This window comes from Apiospora hydei, assembly GCF_038363865.1.
Source record: "Apiospora hydei strain CBS 114990 chromosome Unknown utg000002l_segment0_segment0, whole genome shotgun sequence".
Classification (NCBI taxonomy): domain Eukaryota; kingdom Fungi; phylum Ascomycota; class Sordariomycetes; order Amphisphaeriales; family Apiosporaceae; genus Apiospora; species Apiospora hydei.
In genome coordinates, this window is record NW_027117361.1 from 4,869,847 (window position 1) to 4,887,578 (window position 17,732).

The 17,732-nt window shown below is 52.6% G+C and overlaps 7 protein-coding genes across 7 annotated transcripts; 4 read left to right on the forward strand and 3 right to left on the reverse strand.

Moving 5' to 3' along the window:
• Positions 1 to 541: 541 nt before the first annotated feature.
• Positions 542 to 2,504, reverse strand: PG997_001529 (uncharacterized protein; the record flags this gene model as incomplete). The annotated part of the gene is made up of 7 exons (XM_066805844.1): positions 542 to 770; positions 825 to 1,248; positions 1,312 to 1,842; positions 1,908 to 1,983; positions 2,049 to 2,075; positions 2,252 to 2,292; positions 2,480 to 2,504. The coding sequence occupies 7 exons, from the start codon at positions 2,502 to 2,504 to the stop codon at positions 542 to 544; spliced, it is 1,353 nt and encodes a 450-aa protein (XP_066675617.1).
• A 1,731-nt stretch (positions 2,505 to 4,235) lies between these two features.
• On the forward strand, positions 4,236 to 5,016 carry PG997_001530 (uncharacterized protein; the record flags this gene model as incomplete). The annotated part of the gene is made up of 2 exons (XM_066805845.1): positions 4,236 to 4,526; positions 4,588 to 5,016. The coding sequence occupies 2 exons, from the start codon at positions 4,236 to 4,238 to the stop codon at positions 5,014 to 5,016; spliced, it is 720 nt and encodes a 239-aa protein (XP_066675618.1).
• Positions 5,017 to 5,373: 357 nt separating this feature from the next.
• PG997_001531 (ww domain-containing protein) lies at positions 5,374 to 6,879 on the reverse strand (the record flags this gene model as incomplete). The annotated part of the gene is made up of 5 exons (XM_066805846.1): positions 5,374 to 5,633; positions 5,693 to 6,032; positions 6,089 to 6,360; positions 6,411 to 6,447; positions 6,535 to 6,879. The coding sequence occupies 5 exons, from the start codon at positions 6,877 to 6,879 to the stop codon at positions 5,374 to 5,376; spliced, it is 1,254 nt and encodes a 417-aa protein (XP_066675619.1).
• Positions 6,880 to 9,593: 2,714 nt separating this feature from the next.
• On the forward strand, positions 9,594 to 10,945 carry PG997_001532 (uncharacterized protein; the record flags this gene model as incomplete). The annotated part of the gene is made up of 2 exons (XM_066805847.1): positions 9,594 to 9,648; positions 9,771 to 10,945. The coding sequence occupies 2 exons, from the start codon at positions 9,594 to 9,596 to the stop codon at positions 10,943 to 10,945; spliced, it is 1,230 nt and encodes a 409-aa protein (XP_066675620.1).
• Positions 10,946 to 12,046: 1,101 nt separating this feature from the next.
• Positions 12,047 to 12,763, forward strand: PG997_001533 (uncharacterized protein; the record flags this gene model as incomplete). Its single annotated transcript, XM_066805848.1, has 1 exon — positions 12,047 to 12,763. The coding sequence occupies one exon, from the start codon at positions 12,047 to 12,049 to the stop codon at positions 12,761 to 12,763; it is 717 nt and encodes a 238-aa protein (XP_066675621.1).
• Positions 12,764 to 13,670: 907 nt separating this feature from the next.
• PG997_001534 (uncharacterized protein) lies at positions 13,671 to 14,892 on the forward strand (the record flags this gene model as incomplete). Its single annotated transcript, XM_066805849.1, has 2 exons — positions 13,671 to 13,832; positions 14,026 to 14,892. The coding sequence occupies 2 exons, from the start codon at positions 13,671 to 13,673 to the stop codon at positions 14,890 to 14,892; spliced, it is 1,029 nt and encodes a 342-aa protein (XP_066675622.1).
• A 1,931-nt stretch (positions 14,893 to 16,823) lies between these two features.
• On the reverse strand, positions 16,824 to 17,170 carry PG997_001535 (uncharacterized protein; the record flags this gene model as incomplete). The annotated part of the gene is made up of 2 exons (XM_066805850.1): positions 16,824 to 16,961; positions 17,072 to 17,170. 2 exons carry the CDS (start codon positions 17,168 to 17,170, stop codon positions 16,824 to 16,826), a joined length of 237 nt encoding a protein of 78 aa, XP_066675623.1.
• Between the last annotated feature and the right edge of the window lie 562 nt (positions 17,171 to 17,732).

The window sequence follows — 17,732 nt, forward strand, 5'->3', positions numbered from 1 at the left end:
TCTTGGGCAGCCATTTGCTGTATTAGCCTCGGGGAACAATCCTAGATATGCCGTTGGAACCATACATAATACACGTATGCACACCAAACCAGTAGGTCTTCAATCGTGGTTTTCGTGATCCAGATCGCATTTCACATCATGATGAAAAATATGGGAAGCAAGACAAGCTTGGGGGGTTTGGATGAGACTGGCCAATCATTAAACAGGAATAACGACAATATTGGCTCCTGTCATACCATTAAACTTCATAGAACGGGTTTACAAAGTGTATACGACTACTACGCATCCTCAGGCTCAGTGTGTGAATCGAATGATCAAAGCCCCTCGTCCCCTGGTTATCTCGTACATCCTCGCAAGAATGGCGCAATCCTCCTGCCCCTATACTCATGCAACAACAACCGGCATTTCTGCATCTTTTCACAAAGACAATCAGGGTATCATGCGTTAGCTCGGTTATTCAGAGCACCCAAGGCCTCAGTCGGTCCCCATCACGGCGCACTTTCCTGCCCCGCTGGCTGCTGATGTGCCTTTCGTGTGTTCCTTAGTACTCGGCCTCAACATCACCCTCAACATCCAGAGAATCCGTCGCCACCTCCTCGTAATCGCGCTCGAGAGCGGCCAAATCCTCACGGGCCTCGGAGAATTCACCTTCCTCCATACCCTCGCCGACGTACCAGTGGACGAAAGCACGCTTCGAGTACATGAGATCGAACTTGGAGGACAGAGCGGACCAGGCCTCGGCGATGGCAGTGGTGTTGGAGAGCATGCAGCTATATCTTTGTTAGAATACTGTCGCAACATTATATCTGGTCGGGTTCACTTACACAGCACGGTCGACCTTGGCGAGGTCACCGTTGGGGACAAGCTGGGGAGGCTGGAAGCAGATACCCAGCTTGAAACCAGTCGGGCACCAGTCGACGAACTGGATAGTGCGCTTGGTCTTGAGGGTGGCAACAGCACCATGGGCGTCCTTGGGGACGACATCACCACGGTACAGCAGGCAGGTGGCCATGTACTTGCCGTTGCGGGGGTCGCACTTGACCATCTGGTTGTAGGGCTCGAAGCAAGACATGGTCATCTCCTGAACCGAGTTGGCCTCGTGGGCAGCCTTGGCGGCCGAGACAATGGGCGCGTAGGCGACCAGAGGGAAGTGGATACGAGGGTAAGGGACCAAGTTGGTCTGGAACTCGTTAAGATCGACGTTGAGGGATCCGTCGAATCGGAGAGAAGCGGTGATGGAGGAGACGACTGTTACACAAGTTAGAATATGCTGGGTCAGGGAGAATCTGCGCCAAAGCGTTCGGCACTTACCCTGAGCAATCAGGCGGTTGAGGTTCTCGAAGTTGGGGCGCTCGAGGCCAAGGTTGCGGCGGCAGATATCGTAGATGGCCTCGTTGTCAACCATGAAGGAGCAGTCGGAGTGCTCCAGGGTGGTGTGGGTGGTGAGAATAGAGTTGTAGGGCTCAACAACCGAAGTGCTGGTCTGGGGAGCAGGGTAGACGCAGAACTCCAGCTTGCTCTTCTTGCCGTAGTCGAGAGACAGGCGCTCCATGAGCAGAGCACCGAAACCGGAACCGGTACCACCACCGAACGAGTGGAAAACCAGGAAACCCTGGAGACCAGCACAGCTATCGGCAACGCGGCGAACGCGGTCCAGAACCTGGTCGATCAGCTCCTTGCCGACGGTGTAGTGGCCACGAGCGTAGTTGTTGGAGGCATCCTCCTTGCCGGTGATCATCTGCTCGGGGTGGAACAGAGATCGGTAGGTACCGGTGCGGACCTCGTCGACGACATTGGGCTCGAGATCGCAGTAGATGGTACGGGGGACGTACTTGCCCTGGCCTGGTGTGAAATGTGATTAGCAACCCACCGCTTCGCGAAAAGAACACGAAGCATCATCTACATACCAGTCTCGGAGAAGAAAGTGCTGAAGCCATGGTCAGGATCGGCAGCCTTGCGCTCCTCGGTCAGGTAACCATCGGGCTATAGGAATCAGAAGTCAGCAACCTTGTTGTTGTGCGAAATGTGGATTTGTCATCGAGACATACCTGAATACCGTGCTCGAGGCAGTAGAGCTAGAATGATGCGTTCATGTCAGTATGTTTGGCCCAGTGCAATGTTTGTTAGGGTATGTATCGTGTCTGTTGTAGGTTTGGCCTTGGCGTGGTAGCTTTTCACGGTTGCCTGGGTGGCACCGCGACGAGCGAGATCGACGGGATGTTGTCAAAGGAGCTGGCGACATCTTTCTTACCTCCCAGCACGAGTTGGCAATCTGGCAACCAGCCTGGCCGACTACACAAACACAAAGTCAGTATGGGAAATCCGAGTTGCGAAACGGCTGGACATGGATTGGGCCTGAAGGGAAAGCGACGGCATGGGCAAAGGGGGCCAGCGCGGGATGTTGCGGTGTGGGCGAAAAACACGCGCGCGAGAGAGGAAAACAATGGGCAGTGGGAATAGGAGGGGAGGAGCAACATACCGTTAATGCTAATGATCTCACGCATCTTGTCGGTTGGATGGAATGCTAAAGCAGTGAGAAAAGACGATGAAGGTGAGAATGGTTCAAGAAGGAAGATCAAAAACAGACAGCCAGAGACAAGACACAGAAAGTGAAGAGAGAGGAGGGATTAGAGGTTTGAGGTGGATTGTTTAGACTGGAAGACGACAGCCCACTTTGGGGGGGAGGTTGTTGAAATTATCAAAAGATACCTGACCCTGGGTAAAGTAGCTTAGCTTCGCCGACCGGCCTATGGGGTGGGAGGAAGGGACTGAGGGACTGGACTGGCAGGCTGGCAGAGGAGGTCAACAACACAGAAACGGGATTGACAGGGACGGCAATGGGTGGGTTGACTAATAATCGCAAGGTGGGGTGGGGGGGGAGAGAAAGAGGATGCTGGCTGGCAGTGAGATGAGGGAAAAGGCACTTGGCACTGGCACTCTGCTGCCACTTGGGGGGACTTGGGGCGCTGGAAGCACTTGTTGACTAGCAGCTGTCGATTGATTTGCAGGCGGACAGGGGGCGAGCAGGAGGGGTCTTGGTGCTTTGGGCCTTTACTTAGCTGCAGCAACCAGCCAACCAGTCAGCCAGTGCACTGTGGTGAAGAAGTGACGGAATTGTGAATGAGCGGCCGGCCAAGCTACAGGTACACACCTCTCGCTGGCTGGTAGCTGCCAATTGCTGCACGTCTGTCTACAACAGGCCTGTCCACCGTCGCCTTCGTTTATTTTTTTTTCTTGTTGATTTCCCATGCATGTCCGCGGCCAGAAGAGGGTAAGCGCGCTGAAGCGTTACTTCAAACAGCCTAGCCCTCAGGCCATGAAATTCAATTCACTGAGTGTGAATGGGCAGGTGGTAGTGGCAGTAGGGGAAAAAGACGGGACGGTACAGGCCCGACACTGGACAGGGGGCCACCATCTTCCACGTACTCTCGATTAGGTGCTTGCTGCTACCTAGCTTGACCGTACATTGAAGCTCAGGGGTCATCACTTAGATTGATCAAATTGATCACAGATTTGATACTACCAGTACAGTACATACCTCATCAATGTCTGTCTGTCTATGTGACCAATCATTGTTCTATCTGTCTGTCTCGTGGTCAAGCAAACTTCCAAGGTGTCCAAGTGCTGATGCTGGCCTCTGATATTTACAGAAACTAGACACGGGAAGCCAAAAGCACTTATCATACGGAGTACGGGGTACTCTTCCGAAGTATCCCTACCACTAAACAAACAGCCTTGCGTTGGGTCGCGTTGCATTGAACCAAAGTGATCGGCCTGTTTGATCACTATCACAAATCGTGCAGCTTTAGGTAGACAGCAGGAGAGTAAGTAGACGACGGCCTCTTCTTGTTGCACTCCATTATCTGCTTGCCTGCCTGTTCTTGTCCGTCCTTCCAGAAAGAAAGAAAGAAAGTGAGTCCCCGTCCTCGAGTCCCACCTAATAAGCCGCGACCGGTGTTCTAATCAATAATTCCAGAAAGCTCGTGACAGCCCCAGCGACCTGCACCCTTTCGACTGCAACCCGTTCCGGGGATCCGGAATGAAGCGAAACTAGGAACCGACTTGGGAACCGCTGCTGGGCCTCACTCACGTCCCAGGACTCCATCCACTCACAGTTCGCAGCACCATCCATCCGCCCATCTATCCATTCCAGCTGCACTCGCACACACGCACACACGCACATCTGCCGAGCCGGAGTCCAGGTAGCCCGCACAGCAAAAGGTGGCTCTCCCATCATGAATACCATGTTGGCCCTGATCAGTGTCTTGTTAACCGCTCCTCTGGTAACGGCCAATACGGAGAAGGCCATCTTCCTGGCTCCTGATAACATCAACATTCCGTCAACGCACCCGAACCTCGACGATCTACAGGTCGACACTTTGACCCCTGACAACTGGGCCATCCGGACGTACCTAGAAGCCCAATTTCCCACCGATTCGGCCAAGTACGGTAAGCCGACTTGGCTCGTTCTGGATCAGCTCACCGAAGGCCAGCGGTACGAAGTAAGGGTTTGCTGGGCAGCTACCGTAGGTTCGCTATATCCACCTATATAAAGTCCGACCAGACCCCATCATTAACAGCTGATAGCAACCCACCGCGTTTGTCCTCAATACATATGAGCTGCAGACCGTCTTTGAGTCTGCTGAGCTCATCACTGAGCTTTCTGACTATTCTCTGACCCGTCAAAACTCTGACCGAGTCGTGCATAAACGCCATAATGATGGCTCGTCGTCCGCAGGCCGTCCTCGGGAACGCGAGGCATCCGTTTTGTTCTTGCAGATCCTGGCCGCTGCAGACTATTACACAACTAACAAGACCCTGATGAACGAGGTGCCTCCTGTCTACGTGGACGTTATTCTTGACCCATACGTCTTCAACCTATTACCGCGTTCGCTCCTGCCCACTATCGGCTACATCGTCGTAGTAGCCATTCTATCATGGTTCATGGCGCGCCGCATCTCGAGCTGGATCCAGTCGATCGCAGCCGAGCCAGATCAAGACAAAAAGGAACAGTAAATCGGTGGTGGCTGAGGCTGTTGAAAATGCATTTTCGGATCATACCAAATTGCCCTCTACCCAAATTTCTCGTCTGTATACCGGATTACTCTTCAATCTCGTGGCTCGTTAAAAACTCATCGACGACAGCCGTTCGATGACGAGCAGCGTAATCACATTTATATGGCGCTGCTGCGTCACTTCATCCTGCCCTCATTGCTCCCATCTCAGAGAGAAATGCAGGCACTGATATACTGTGGCCGTTGCACCCGTAGGAGGAAACGCAGATGGCAAGCAAGAGCTATGATATATGCGACATCAAAGACAAATCTACCATCCCTCGAATGCGTCAAAGTTACCAATCTCAGCATCCTTCCTTTACAGCTCGCTACCAGTTACCAGGGTAACCCCCTTGACCTGATTGCTGGCCATGGTGGGGATGGGAACCGCTCGGTACCGGGGGTGCATGCTGGTTTCCACCGGCGTATGTCGGGGGTCCAGGATAGGCGCCAGATGTCGGAGGTAACGATCCGTATTGGGGGTTGTAAGTTGACTGGGGAGGGGGTATTGCTGGTGGCCGCCGCCGTTGTACTGATGGTGCTGGCCAGAAGGAGAAGTATTGTAGGGTGGTTGGTGTGCTGCGAATCCGATCAGTATAGAACAAGCATTAGGAAGGGTCATATTGGGTCGTTCCTACAGTAGTGTGGCCCCTGTGATACCGGGCTATGTCCGTAGCCTGGAGCCTGGGCTTGCGGGTGCGAGCCGTAAGCCGGTACGTGAGACTGGGTATTAGGAGGTGGGCTGCTATATGACGAAGTATGTTGCGGCGGAGGGAACGAAGGAGTGTGGTGTGGTTGTGGTTGCTGATGCTGTTGTGCGCCATAAGAAGGTGCACCGCCGTGTTGGCTTGTATGTTGGCCGGTCGTGGATGAGGAATAGGCCGGAGTCGACGCGCTCGAAGGCTGGTATGAAGCTGGAGGTGCTTGGCCGCTGTATCCTCCCTGGCTGCCGGTGTTCGAGTAACCGAAGTTCTGAGACTGAGTAGCAGTTAGCAGAGGTTGAGTTAGAAGACAGAGCGGGGGTGTGCGCGTACAGAGTGGCCTTGATTGTTACCGCCAAACATGTTGGCAACACCGCCCATGACCGAACCAGCGAATCCTCCAGATTGCGCCGGCTGGTGCGACTGGCCGCCGTGGTAGTTCTGAGGTTGCTCGGGCTTGCCACTGCCACCGCTGGAGAACAGGCTTGAAGCTAAGGCGCCAACCAGTTTGCCGGCTGGGCCGCCTCCGCTTCCCTGTCCCCCAGAAGTGTTGCCGTGACCGCTGTTGTTGTTGTTACCATGGCCACCTCCTAGAAACTGACTGGCTAAACCCCGAGGCCGTTCGAGCCGCCACCACTGCCGCCGCCTTGTTTACCGGAGAGCTGGTTCATGAGTGCGTTGGTTGCGAAACTCTAGTATGACAGGTGATATGTCAGTCGTCCTGCATGTATGACGTCGTTTGTAGACAGCAGCTTGGCGGTCCAAAGCTATGTACTTACGCCGAATCCTCTTTCGCCAGTTGGGCCACTCTCCAACGCTCTGGCGCCCTCGGGCGGGAGAACGGGTTCCATACGACCGTCTGGGTGCTTTATTGTCTGAGTGCCGTCGGGATGTGTGATGAGCTCTGGGTGCGCGCCAGGAGCACCGTAGGGATGGTCGCCGCGTGGCGCGGGGGTACCGCCGGGCGCGGCCTGGGAGGGAGTCTCCCACTGCGATACACCGGTCGAGATCGAGACGAAATAGTACTTCTTACTCGAGCCGTCCCATTGTGCAATCCAGCCGGGAGGCAGGCTGGGCGGTTCGTACGTGGGGCCTTCGGTGCCCGGAGAGGCGGGGCCTGCCATAGCTGGCGATTAGGGAAGCGGTGGAAGGAGGGGTTTGCTGTTGTTGCCTTTCGGTATATAAGGTAGGTATAGCGACAGGCGGTTGTTGCTGGAAGTATTCGAGCAAAGATATGGCAGGTGGCGGGAACAAAAAGGCGAGAAGGAAAGGGAAGAGTGGCAGTAGGAGGGATGCGACGTCGACAACAATGGGGGTGTTGGCCTAATAATGCTTGCTGCCAGAAGGTTGTCTAATCTCTGTCTCTGTCTCGCTCGCTACGTCGTTAAAAGGCGGAAAAGAGGATGGATGACTGAGCAGACCCAGCATCAGATGTGTGGATTTGGTGGCCGAATATGCGCCAGCCCAACTTAGTAGAAGAAACAAAAAGTTTCTTCAAAAAGAAGAGCAAGGGCGATATGAAAGAGGGCGCGTAGGTCAAATGAAAGAAGAAGAGCCCGAGGAGGAATGACGGACAGAGAGGCAAGAGAGAGCAGTAGCAGCAGCAGCAGCAGCACGCACGCGCATTTGAATAATACACACACACCCACTCGCTCCTGCGGTTCCTTGCTGCCCGCCGCTTGTGCTGGAAATGTCGTAGTCCCGCCGGACTTGAACCCTTTGAGGCCTGCTGAGATTGTGCTCTGCTTTGTGTTGTGTCGGGCTTTGCTGCACAGCCCCATTGGGCCGGCTGATAGTGGCCATCCATCCCTGTGGCGTTGGGGCCCTTTTTTTGGTGAGATAAGGCCTCCCGTGCTAATCTCACAAACATTAACATCAACCAGAACAAGGAACAACCTACGACATGCCCGTGATGATATCGGGTGTTGGATGAGAAAAGCTCCATATGTAATCTGGGCATTTGTAATTTCCTTTTTATATAATGAGCTGTAGAGCTAATTCGCTCCCTGCACAGGGCCTACAAGACATGCCACCCCAACTCTATCCACGTGTAGAAATGCTGGTTTCTGTGCTCCTGGTTGGCTAAGGTTGGTTTGCATCGGTCACCTCACATTGAGCTGAACAGATGCTTGTCATTGGTTGGTATGCAAACACTCTCATTATGTCACGAGTGTCTTTGCGAAGACATCTAATTGAATACTGTTTATTTACATCTCCTAGCAATTAGTGGTCTCGCTTGCCTGAATACTGCATGATTGCACGACAAAGTGTCAAGTATTGTGTCGTTGGAAGCGCTAATGATTAACCATATCTGCGAAAGTGTTCAGCTAAAAACACAAGACATTAAGAGAAATTTCCAGAGTATCTAGCTCAATATGCGTGTCTATAAAATGAACGGTTTAGTGGACTTGATTGATTCCAGTATTGCTCACTGTCGTGGGTCACTCATATAAGACCGGGGCTGGAAGGAGGAGAAAACGGTTCGAGGAACAAATAAAAAAGTGACTGCAGAGGTAACCGAACCCTCTTGCCTTTAAGTATATGAATAAGAATACTACCGCTAGGCTATAGGCTACACCAGCCCGGCCAGTGGAGCTATACATTAGAGTTGTTTATCAAACGTTGCAACTTGTTCGGTGTCTGGTGTCCAGAGCCTGGGTTTCTGGAGGTAGCAGAACTCCAAATGGATTTGACCGCCGGCGAGCCTCGGGAATAGTAAACCTAGAGCCCCTGAGATGCCACGACCTACTTATCAGTGATGGAAGTGACCAAGGAGGATGGATCGAGCCTTGACTGCTCTGTCACTTCAAAATCCCAAAACTATCTATATCCAAAGAAAACAGGACTTGTAAGCGCCATTGGCTCGCATCTCTATATGTAACTAGGTATATACCCTCTATTTGCACCTAAATCTAATACCCATATTCACGCGTAGTTAATGTTTTCCGTCCGTGTTAGAGATTCTTGCAGAACATCCGTCTCGCGCTGATGGCTGGTCCTCGATCAGAACGAGACCACCCTCAGTTCCATACTTGTAGCCACCGCGGACACAACTATCGGATCGAACCCAGACAAAGGATTACAATGTGCTATTACTACCTTGTCCAATTATGACGAATATTTTTTTTGGAACTCGCATTTGAGAATTACTCGAGATTCGAATGCCAGCATGTGATCAGGTGGCATGGCGGATCGATGAATATCATACCCCTCAACAACACAAACAAACTCGACTATAGCCGATCTACATCTTATACCACAAGGAAACCAATAGGAAGAAGAAGCCAAGCCTGATACTGTTGACAAGTGGGGCATACTGAATGCAAGGATCAAGGATGCTGCTACCATTTAGACCAACCACAAGGCCCGGCAAGTAGCTATAGACACTATCTACTTATCTATAAGTTGCCATAATCGTCCAAATCCGGACCAAACCGACGAAGTCGGGTTACATTTCCCCATGGTCGACGACCTCATTCTGCATACACTCCCCCTCTTTCTCGGGACTCCAAGACATGCCTTTTTGGGCAGGTAGCGCATATCTCGTCACCTGACATCAACCACCTCGGCGACCCACTTGCATAGCCCTTTAAGTAGACCCGAATCGAACCATCCGTCTATTGAGGTCCTCGGAGGAGACATCTGTGGACTGTGCTTTTGTCTAGTACGTTTTGTCAGCTGACTGCTTGACCATGGCCTCCATACTTTTCTTTCTTTTCTTCATCCTTTTGACTTCGGTTCGATGCCAAGTCTACCCGGCAGAATCGAAGGGAGCAAACATGGCTTCAATCAAACCTCTTGAGAAGAACTCGTCCATTTTGATAATTGGGGCGGGGACATGGGGCACGTCCATCGCCTACCGCCTCGTCAAGCGCGGCTATACGAACATCAAAGTGCTGGACTCCAACACGTTCCCGTCCTCCATATCCGCCGGCAACGACCACAACAAGATCCTAGAAGAGCGCAAGTGAAACCATTGCATCGTCCTTGCTCTAGAGCTAACCTGAGGAAACAGCGACATCGCCACCCGCCGCAGACCAGTCTGACCTGGACTACGCCTGGAACACCATCGAGACCCTCTCGTCCGAGGTCTGGCGCCACGACCCGGTCTACGCCCCGCACTACCACCCCACGGGCTTCATCTACGCCGCCGTCGGCGACGAGGCCTGGGCCAAGGTCAAAGCGGCCGCCGAGGCGCGGCCCGACGTCTACGCCCCGCTCGAGGGCGCCGACGCGTTCCGGCAGACCATGCCCGAGGGCGTCCTGACCGGCGACCTCACCGGCTGGCGCGGCTTCATCCGCCGCGAGGGCGCCGGCTGGGTCGAGGCGCGCGACGTCCTGCTCGACGTCTACGCCGAGGCCACCAAGGGCGGCGCCAACTTCGTCTGCGACCCCAAGGCTGGCCGCGTCGCGGAGCTCTTGTATGAGGGCGACGAGGTAGTGGGCGCGAAGACGGTCGACGGCGAGACGCACCGCGCCGACTTCACGATCCTTTCCGCGGGTGCGGGCGCCTCGACGCTCGTCGACTTCGAGAACCAGCTCCGGCCCACGGCGTGGACTCTGGCACACGTGTCCCTGACCACGGCCGAGGCCCCGGCGTACGCGGAGCTGCCCGTCCTCTTCGCCGTGGACGAGGGCTTCTTCCTGTCGCCGCCGAAATCGGCCATCGCGGCGGGTAACCCAGAACTCAAGATCTGTGACGAGCACCCGGGCTACATCCACCTAGTGGAAGATGACGCAAAAGACGGAAATAAGGAGAAGCAACCTGTCCCGGTCGCGCGCGACGCCATCCCCCGCACCTCCGCCACGAACATGCAGAAGCTACTTCAGGCCACGGTGCCGCAGATGGCCGACCGGCCCCTGCTGCGGCCGCGGCTGTGCTGGGATGCCGATACGCCCGACCGGCTGTTTCTCATTGCAAAACATCCGCGAGGCTCCTCGCAGCGCCTGCTCGTGGCCGCCGGCGGGTCCGGAAACGGGTTCATGAACTCCCCTGCTGTGGGAATCCTGGTGGCGGATCTGCTGGAGGATCAGCTCGACAAGAGAATGGCCAAGAGCCTGCGCTGGCGGCCAGAGACGGCGGTGGACCGGGATTGGTTCGATACACAGGGGAGATTCGGCGGTGCGGGCAAGGTCGTGGACCTGGGCGAGATCCCGGATGATGATTGGGTAGAGGGGTCCGTCAGGTAAGATAGGGGGTAGCTATTGCTTGGTTTGCGTAGTTTGCTTTGGGCAATCTCACACGTTGTATTTACACTTTTCAACTAATTGCTAAATACGCAATTACTCAAAAGTTCTTGTTGTTGGTTTAGGTTCAGGCACAAAACTCCTTGTGCAAGAGTCATCCCCATGTTTTCGTCAACTCTCATCAAGAAGAGGACCAAAACGCAGGACGTGAATATGCTATTATTATATAGGCTGTACATACCACCAGCGCCAACTTTATTAGATCAGCCTTTGTAATGTGCTTGAGTAAGGAAGTAATTCTGGCCAGAAGCGACTGGTCCTCAGGTAAATTGCTATTGCTAAACACCCACCATTCAATTCTGTGGATGCATTCAACTTCATGCTTGTATTCACCTTCACTTGTATTCAATTTCACACAGAACATGCCTATAAAAATCCCTTGTTTTCCCAATCTACTCGGCGACCAACCCTTTACTTCTCAACAACTACACTCACTCACCTACATCAGTTCAACTAACCGTCATCACAACACGTCACCATGGCGAATTCCCTCTCCTGTCTCTGCCAAGGGAGATCAGAGACGAAATCCTGGCATACGCGGTTGAGAGTACCGTGCCCTTTAACAGCGGCGTGGATGGGCCGACTGTAGATGCCCTGATGAAGACCTGCAAAGCCATCTCGGACGAACTTTTCCCCATCTACATCAAACAGCACCATCGGATTCACGACCTCAGCTTTTTCATCAATCGTGACGAACACGCATCCACCTCCTGGCTGAGCACCCTAACGTTGAGCGAGGTAGTACCTAACACCTGGGTAAATTATAAGACATGCACGTTCTTCATTCGAGACTTGGACGATGTAAAGCTCGGCACAGTTCTCCATCGTTCTTGCGAAGTTGAATCTGTTAATCTATTTATTGACGTACCACAACTTGCAGCACGGGGATGCAGCGGATCGGCAAGCCTGGCTTCAATCTGGTCCAAAGTCCGCGACATCACTACAATCATTACGTTGTTTCGATCCGTGGGCTCTATCAACTGCCATTTCAACACGTCGAGTTGCACAAAGTCAGATATCCATCGATTCTTTGATTGTCCTGTCATGGTCGATCAGCCCTTCCGGAACAGTTTGTACATCCTGATCCTTTGGACTTTGGTCGAACCCTTCATCAAGAACGGCCTCTTCGCTGACAAAAAGCTGACAACGAGGCCGAAACTAAACTTCTCATGCCTTGAGACTCCAGTGCATGGAACTCCGTTTCCATGGTCAGTGCAATATAAAGATCACTTTCACCCTGGAAAGTCCTGTCACGAGGCTGTTCGCATCTCTAAGACAGTGACAAAAGGGGTTTGCACACCCCAGAACTTGCCCAAACGGACTCTTCGAAACCTGGAGAGCAAGCGAGACTTTATCGCCCTGACCGAGAACGAGGTCCTCCAACTCCGACACGAGGCTCGGACCCTGAGCCTCGCGGTCGATGCGGTCATCGACACCTGCCGCGGCCCAGCCGGGAACATGCTCCGCCTGCACCGCTTCGCGACCTGGGACTGCTCCGAGGCCGACGGGATGTCGCTCGCGGCCCAGCAGAACCTCCTGCGCGGCGCCGGACCCGAAGATCGCACCATCCGCAACCGCGAGATGCTGATGAAGCTTCTCAAGCCCGCCGAGTGCGACGCCTCCAGCTGGCCCGTCGACACGTGGTACGACGCGTACCCTCAGGGCATTGAGCCGCTCGATCTCCTCGCGAAACGGCACCGAAAATGCTTTGAAGAGGAACCCGAGTTCCAGGAGAAGGAAATCACCCACTCGAAGGAATGAGCAAGGTGTGGTCATGTTGGTTTAGTGAGCTCTTTACACCCGTGCTTCCTTATATAGAGGACTGTGTGCACTAGCAAGAGCCAACGAGAGATCCTGCCTTTGCGATTGCATGAGAAGGGCAGCATGGATGCGATGGGCATACTTCACACCCCTGAGGTCTCGAATTTGAGAGAAGTAGCAGCCAGGCTGGGCGGGCTACCAGGGAGACGGTGAAAGTCCATAATTGCATTAATCGACCGCGTGCATGGTCATGGGAATACACACATAAAGACATTGATCGTATTTCGTGAAACTGACTGCAGAAATAGTGATAGTATTGGGTACCTATCCAACAAATTGGATTGTCTCATTGACATCCCGTGGCGCTCTTGACTTCACCGGGCCATGGTACGCCAAAATATAGTAGCTAACTCGGTTTGAGTGTCTCGCAAGCATTAGGGAACCATGGACAACTCATACTCATCCAGGAGTAACCTGCTTATTTGGTTGCTGCTGGCCTTACTTGGCGTCCAATCAAACTTACTGGAAAGAAAGAACAGCTGAACGCCGTCAATGTGACATGGATTGACGTGCTGAGGGGGACTACCTAGAACCAGGCACTGTCAACGATGGTTCTAGACTGGGATCTATGGGTTTAGATACAAAGAAGACCTCTGGTCTCATCAGAGCGAAATGAACTTCATTGTTCTGGCTTGGCTAACCCCTTTGTCTCAAAATTGACCCATCGCCGTTTAGTAGGACGTCTTTGTTCTATGTAGGGTGCATTCTTTGGCTCATTCTTACTTGGACAGGAAGAACGCTAGAAATCTGAGCAACCTCATTTCACCAGATCGTATTGTTAATTATTTCTTGGACAACATACAAGTGAGCCGCCCCTGAGATTACTACTCGCCAGCTGTTCGTCGCCATGTTATTATACGATGAGGCCTGTATTCCAGAACCAAGGCTTCACCCATTCGATACGGGTGGTGAGCCGCTGGTTCTCGATTTCATTGAGAGCCTCGGCTCAGGAGTCCATGCTCACGTGTGGAAAGTGCGTATCAATGGGGAACTATATGCGTTGAAAATGGTGAGTGATCCGTCGCGCAGTTGGGGGGCGTCTCCAAAAGATGGCATGTATTTCGTAGCAGTCGTGCCTTTCCAAGTCATTTCCGCCTTTCTCCTCTTCCCCTTCTACGTTCGTCTTGGGTCAAGGTTGTTTCGTGGTCTTCTTTCTTTGCCCATTCGCCTTGGATGATTACTAAGTGCGCGTTTCCTTTTAGTTCACCAACCAACAGGACATTCCTCCATTACCCCTGCGCCTGCGCGACGAGTACTTGGATGAAGCAGACGAGTGGCCCCACTTCCACGCCTTCCCAAACGAATGTCGAGCATTCGCGCGACTGAAGGAGTTTGGCCAAGAGCACCTCGCCGTGCCATGCTACGGCTGGATAGAGGCGGACGAAAGCCACTATGAATTCATGGACACCCAAATAGACGAGACCGGTTGGTCAGGCGAAGATGATGTCGGAAGAAAGCGATACGCCATTGTCAAAGAGCTCCTCGACATGCAGACGGATACAAGCTGTGTGCATATTCGCTACTTGAAATCGATGGTCGACACACGAGTCGCGAAAAGGGCGTTCAAAGGACTCAAAACTATGCATGACCTTGGCATTTTAGTCGGTGATATCAAAGAGGATAGCATGTGTGAGGGGAAGCACGTCGATCTCAGTCGTGCTCGAGCAGCGCCTCATCCTGCGCTCCCGAAAGATTTCGCGGACAACCCGTTTGAGTGGCACGTAAATGGCGGTGCCTTCCAGGATGCCAGGGATTTCGAGGAATTGGTGCTTCGGAAGCATGGCTGGAACTACGCGTTTCCAGCAAACAAATTATGGGATCGGATATTTCCCAATCCAGACTATATAGGGAAGCTGAGATCGAGTGATGGCCTCTCGCCTGATCAAGTACGAAGAAAATGCTTAGGGAACGGATGGCCTGGGCACCCGGAACTATTCAGTTACGAGAAAGCGAAGAAGCGTTTCCGTTATGTCCCAGCTTCAGGTCGAAAGCCCAGACGACCGGGGCGTTCAAGGAGTTCAAGGCACTCGAAGCTCCCAGACAGGTGTGAGCTTTGCGAGGGTACATGAAGCACGTTTGCATACGAGTAGGGTTATGGTTCAAGTTTATAGCTGCATTTAATACAAATAGCCTTCCCACCTTCCCGCCTGTCTAGCCTTTATACACACCATATAGATTAGTCGTCTCATGTTCCTTCCTCATCCGTCCATGCAAAACCTATAGTACAAACTTGGAATTTCTCCATCAAGATCAGGGCAGATGACTTAGTATCCTCCTTCTAACTTCTCCTTCTTCTACTCTGGAGAGGCTTAACAGATTAGCGTCTTCGCCAGGAGAAGTATCACGGACGAGCTCGGAAATATGGTGGATATAGTATGTACGACCGCCTTTGGTATGAGTATATCAAGTGTTCAAGGGCAGCATCTTATCAAGTGAGACGAGATTGCGATGCTGTGAATTTTGTGCCATCATGGCCAGTGCCCAGACAGCTTTGGTCACGGTAAGCTGCTGCTCCCCTCGTTGCTGTAAGGGAAAAACTCGTACTCAACCCCGAGTTTCGTACGATGTGGGTGATCTGGATCCTCTCCATCCTCGATCAGATTGAATCGGAGGATGGTGAGGTACCCGGCGGTGACGAGGAATGCGTACCTGCACCCGCTCCTCCAAGCATAGGCGCCACATTGACGCAGGCATTCTATTGCTGATTTGACTTCCTTGTCTCCCTTTGGATCCGTATCTGACCCTTCTTTGATTTCTTTGAACTTAACGGGGTTCTACGTTTACCATTCTTTTCGTCTCTCCCGCCAACTCAATGCCGTCTTTTTCCTGTCCAGGACAGGGAATACGACGGCGAAGTCTGGTTTGTAGTAACTATTGACTAATTTGGACTTGCCACTCGGAAGACGCTTGAGACGTTTGTAATCGCCAAGCTGATACTGTGTGGCCAGTCTGTATGTCCTCGGAAGCATACCAAGTCGGCCCCGAAGGTCTGGTGTTGTCTTGTTAATGCAAGCGAGCGCATTGCAAGCCAGCCATGGGCTAAGTTGTACCTCAAAAGTGTGTTCCTTCTTGATTGGCTTATTTTTCGTCTGAGCATCCAGGAGCTTGTTGTTCTCCTCGAGGGGCAGGATTAGCGTATCGTTTAGGTAATCTTCAAACCATAAGCCCAGGGTTGTGTTAGTGAACCCATCGAGCCTCTTAATGTCCGTCAACGAAAGGCTGACGAAGTCACCCCCGCGTTGCTGTTGAGTGTTTTGATGTATCTACCAGTGGAGGATTAGGTAGCCCTAGCAAATAGGATATTCTGTAGCTTGAACCCATGTTGTCTTGCTGCTTCTCGTCTACAGCCTGTTGAATTTGTGACTGTGTAATTGTAGTTCTCTTTGACACTCTCTGTGTCTTCCAGACTGCCTTTGATTTGGCTTTCTATTTCACAATATTCAAGACGAACAACACCTTGCTATATGTAACCCTCCGTATAGATGGTAATATGACAATGACTAACAATGTCACTTTGTTGTGTCGAGTGTATTCATGCAGTCTTTCAAGGTCTAGACCTTCGATGGTACACGGCACGGCATAGTGTTTACCCATTCATATTAACAACGAAACGGCATTCCATAACCATTTCTTTATAAGCCATCAAAGGTGTCGTTTATTCTAGTTATCATATTAAAACATGTAATAAAGAATCATTGTGGCCGAGGCCACAGGGGCTTTGCAAACAGCAGTCCGACCCCTGTCAGCCCCTTTCTTCCCAGACTCTCAAAGGAGCCACGACTAAACGGCCAATCGACTAGGAACTTCTCGGGAAATCCCAAGGAATGCGTCTCCGTACAGGTACTGCTGACGGCAGTACACTTTCTTCTGTCATTTACTTTTACCCCCGGAGGAATCCGCGCAGACACGAGTAGCGGAATGACACGAGCTTGATCGTCACACTCTCCGTCTTCGCCGCCAGGAAAGCCTCCAGAAACACCTCGACCCCCTGCCAGCCCTTCTACATGTGAAGGACAGCCAGATCCACCCTCTCCGCCGTCCGGCTCTCGTGGTCCACCCACCGCAGGGCCATCAAGTCGACGTAGCCCGCAGGCGTGAGCAGCGCGATGCGCTTGTGCATGAACAAGCCGAGCCGGGGCTGTCGACTCTGGGCTACCAGTCTTCAAGCATGACGTCTCCCAGCTTTGGGAGCACCGTGGCCTCGAAGCACGTATCCCTGGCGACGACGAGGTATGACCACTCACGTACCGGGCCGTAAGGCTGTGCCGGGGATGTGGGTAGTCTAGTGGACCGAGACCTGGACGTCCAGATCCAAGTTATGGTGATACTGGGGAACGAGCGAGTCATTGAGTGTGCTGGCGACGCTGGCGCTACCACAGCAATGAGAGAGGACGACGTACTCCTCCAATTCGCCATTGGTACGTGACTAGCAGTCATGACTGTCCGGTATCTTGATGGCCCTTTCGGGCATCAGAGCTGGCGTCATACCAACACACCGTTTATGTATGAAGCACGCGACAAGCCAAGACCGAAGCAAGTCGAAACACATACCGCCACGCGGGCGGCTGGAAAGAAAAAGAGAAGGAGAAGGAGGAAATAATAAAAAGACGAGATGGATGTCCTCGTTATCTTTTTCTCCTCATTATTCTAATGGTTACATAGTTACATCCCCCTTAGCATTCACATAAACAGTTGGGCGGAAGAATATACTTGGGCATCCCAGCGTCCTCCTCACCCCCCTTTTGCCTCTCGTTGAGCTATTGTAGCCAGGCCCCTGGAAAGTCTGACGTGGTCGGACGTAATGGACGGATGTCAGTTTCCACGTCAGACGAGTTCTATCAAGCTGCTTCCAGGTCACTTCGGGAAAGCCAGCCCTCATGATTCCATTGTTGCATCCTGAATTTATACC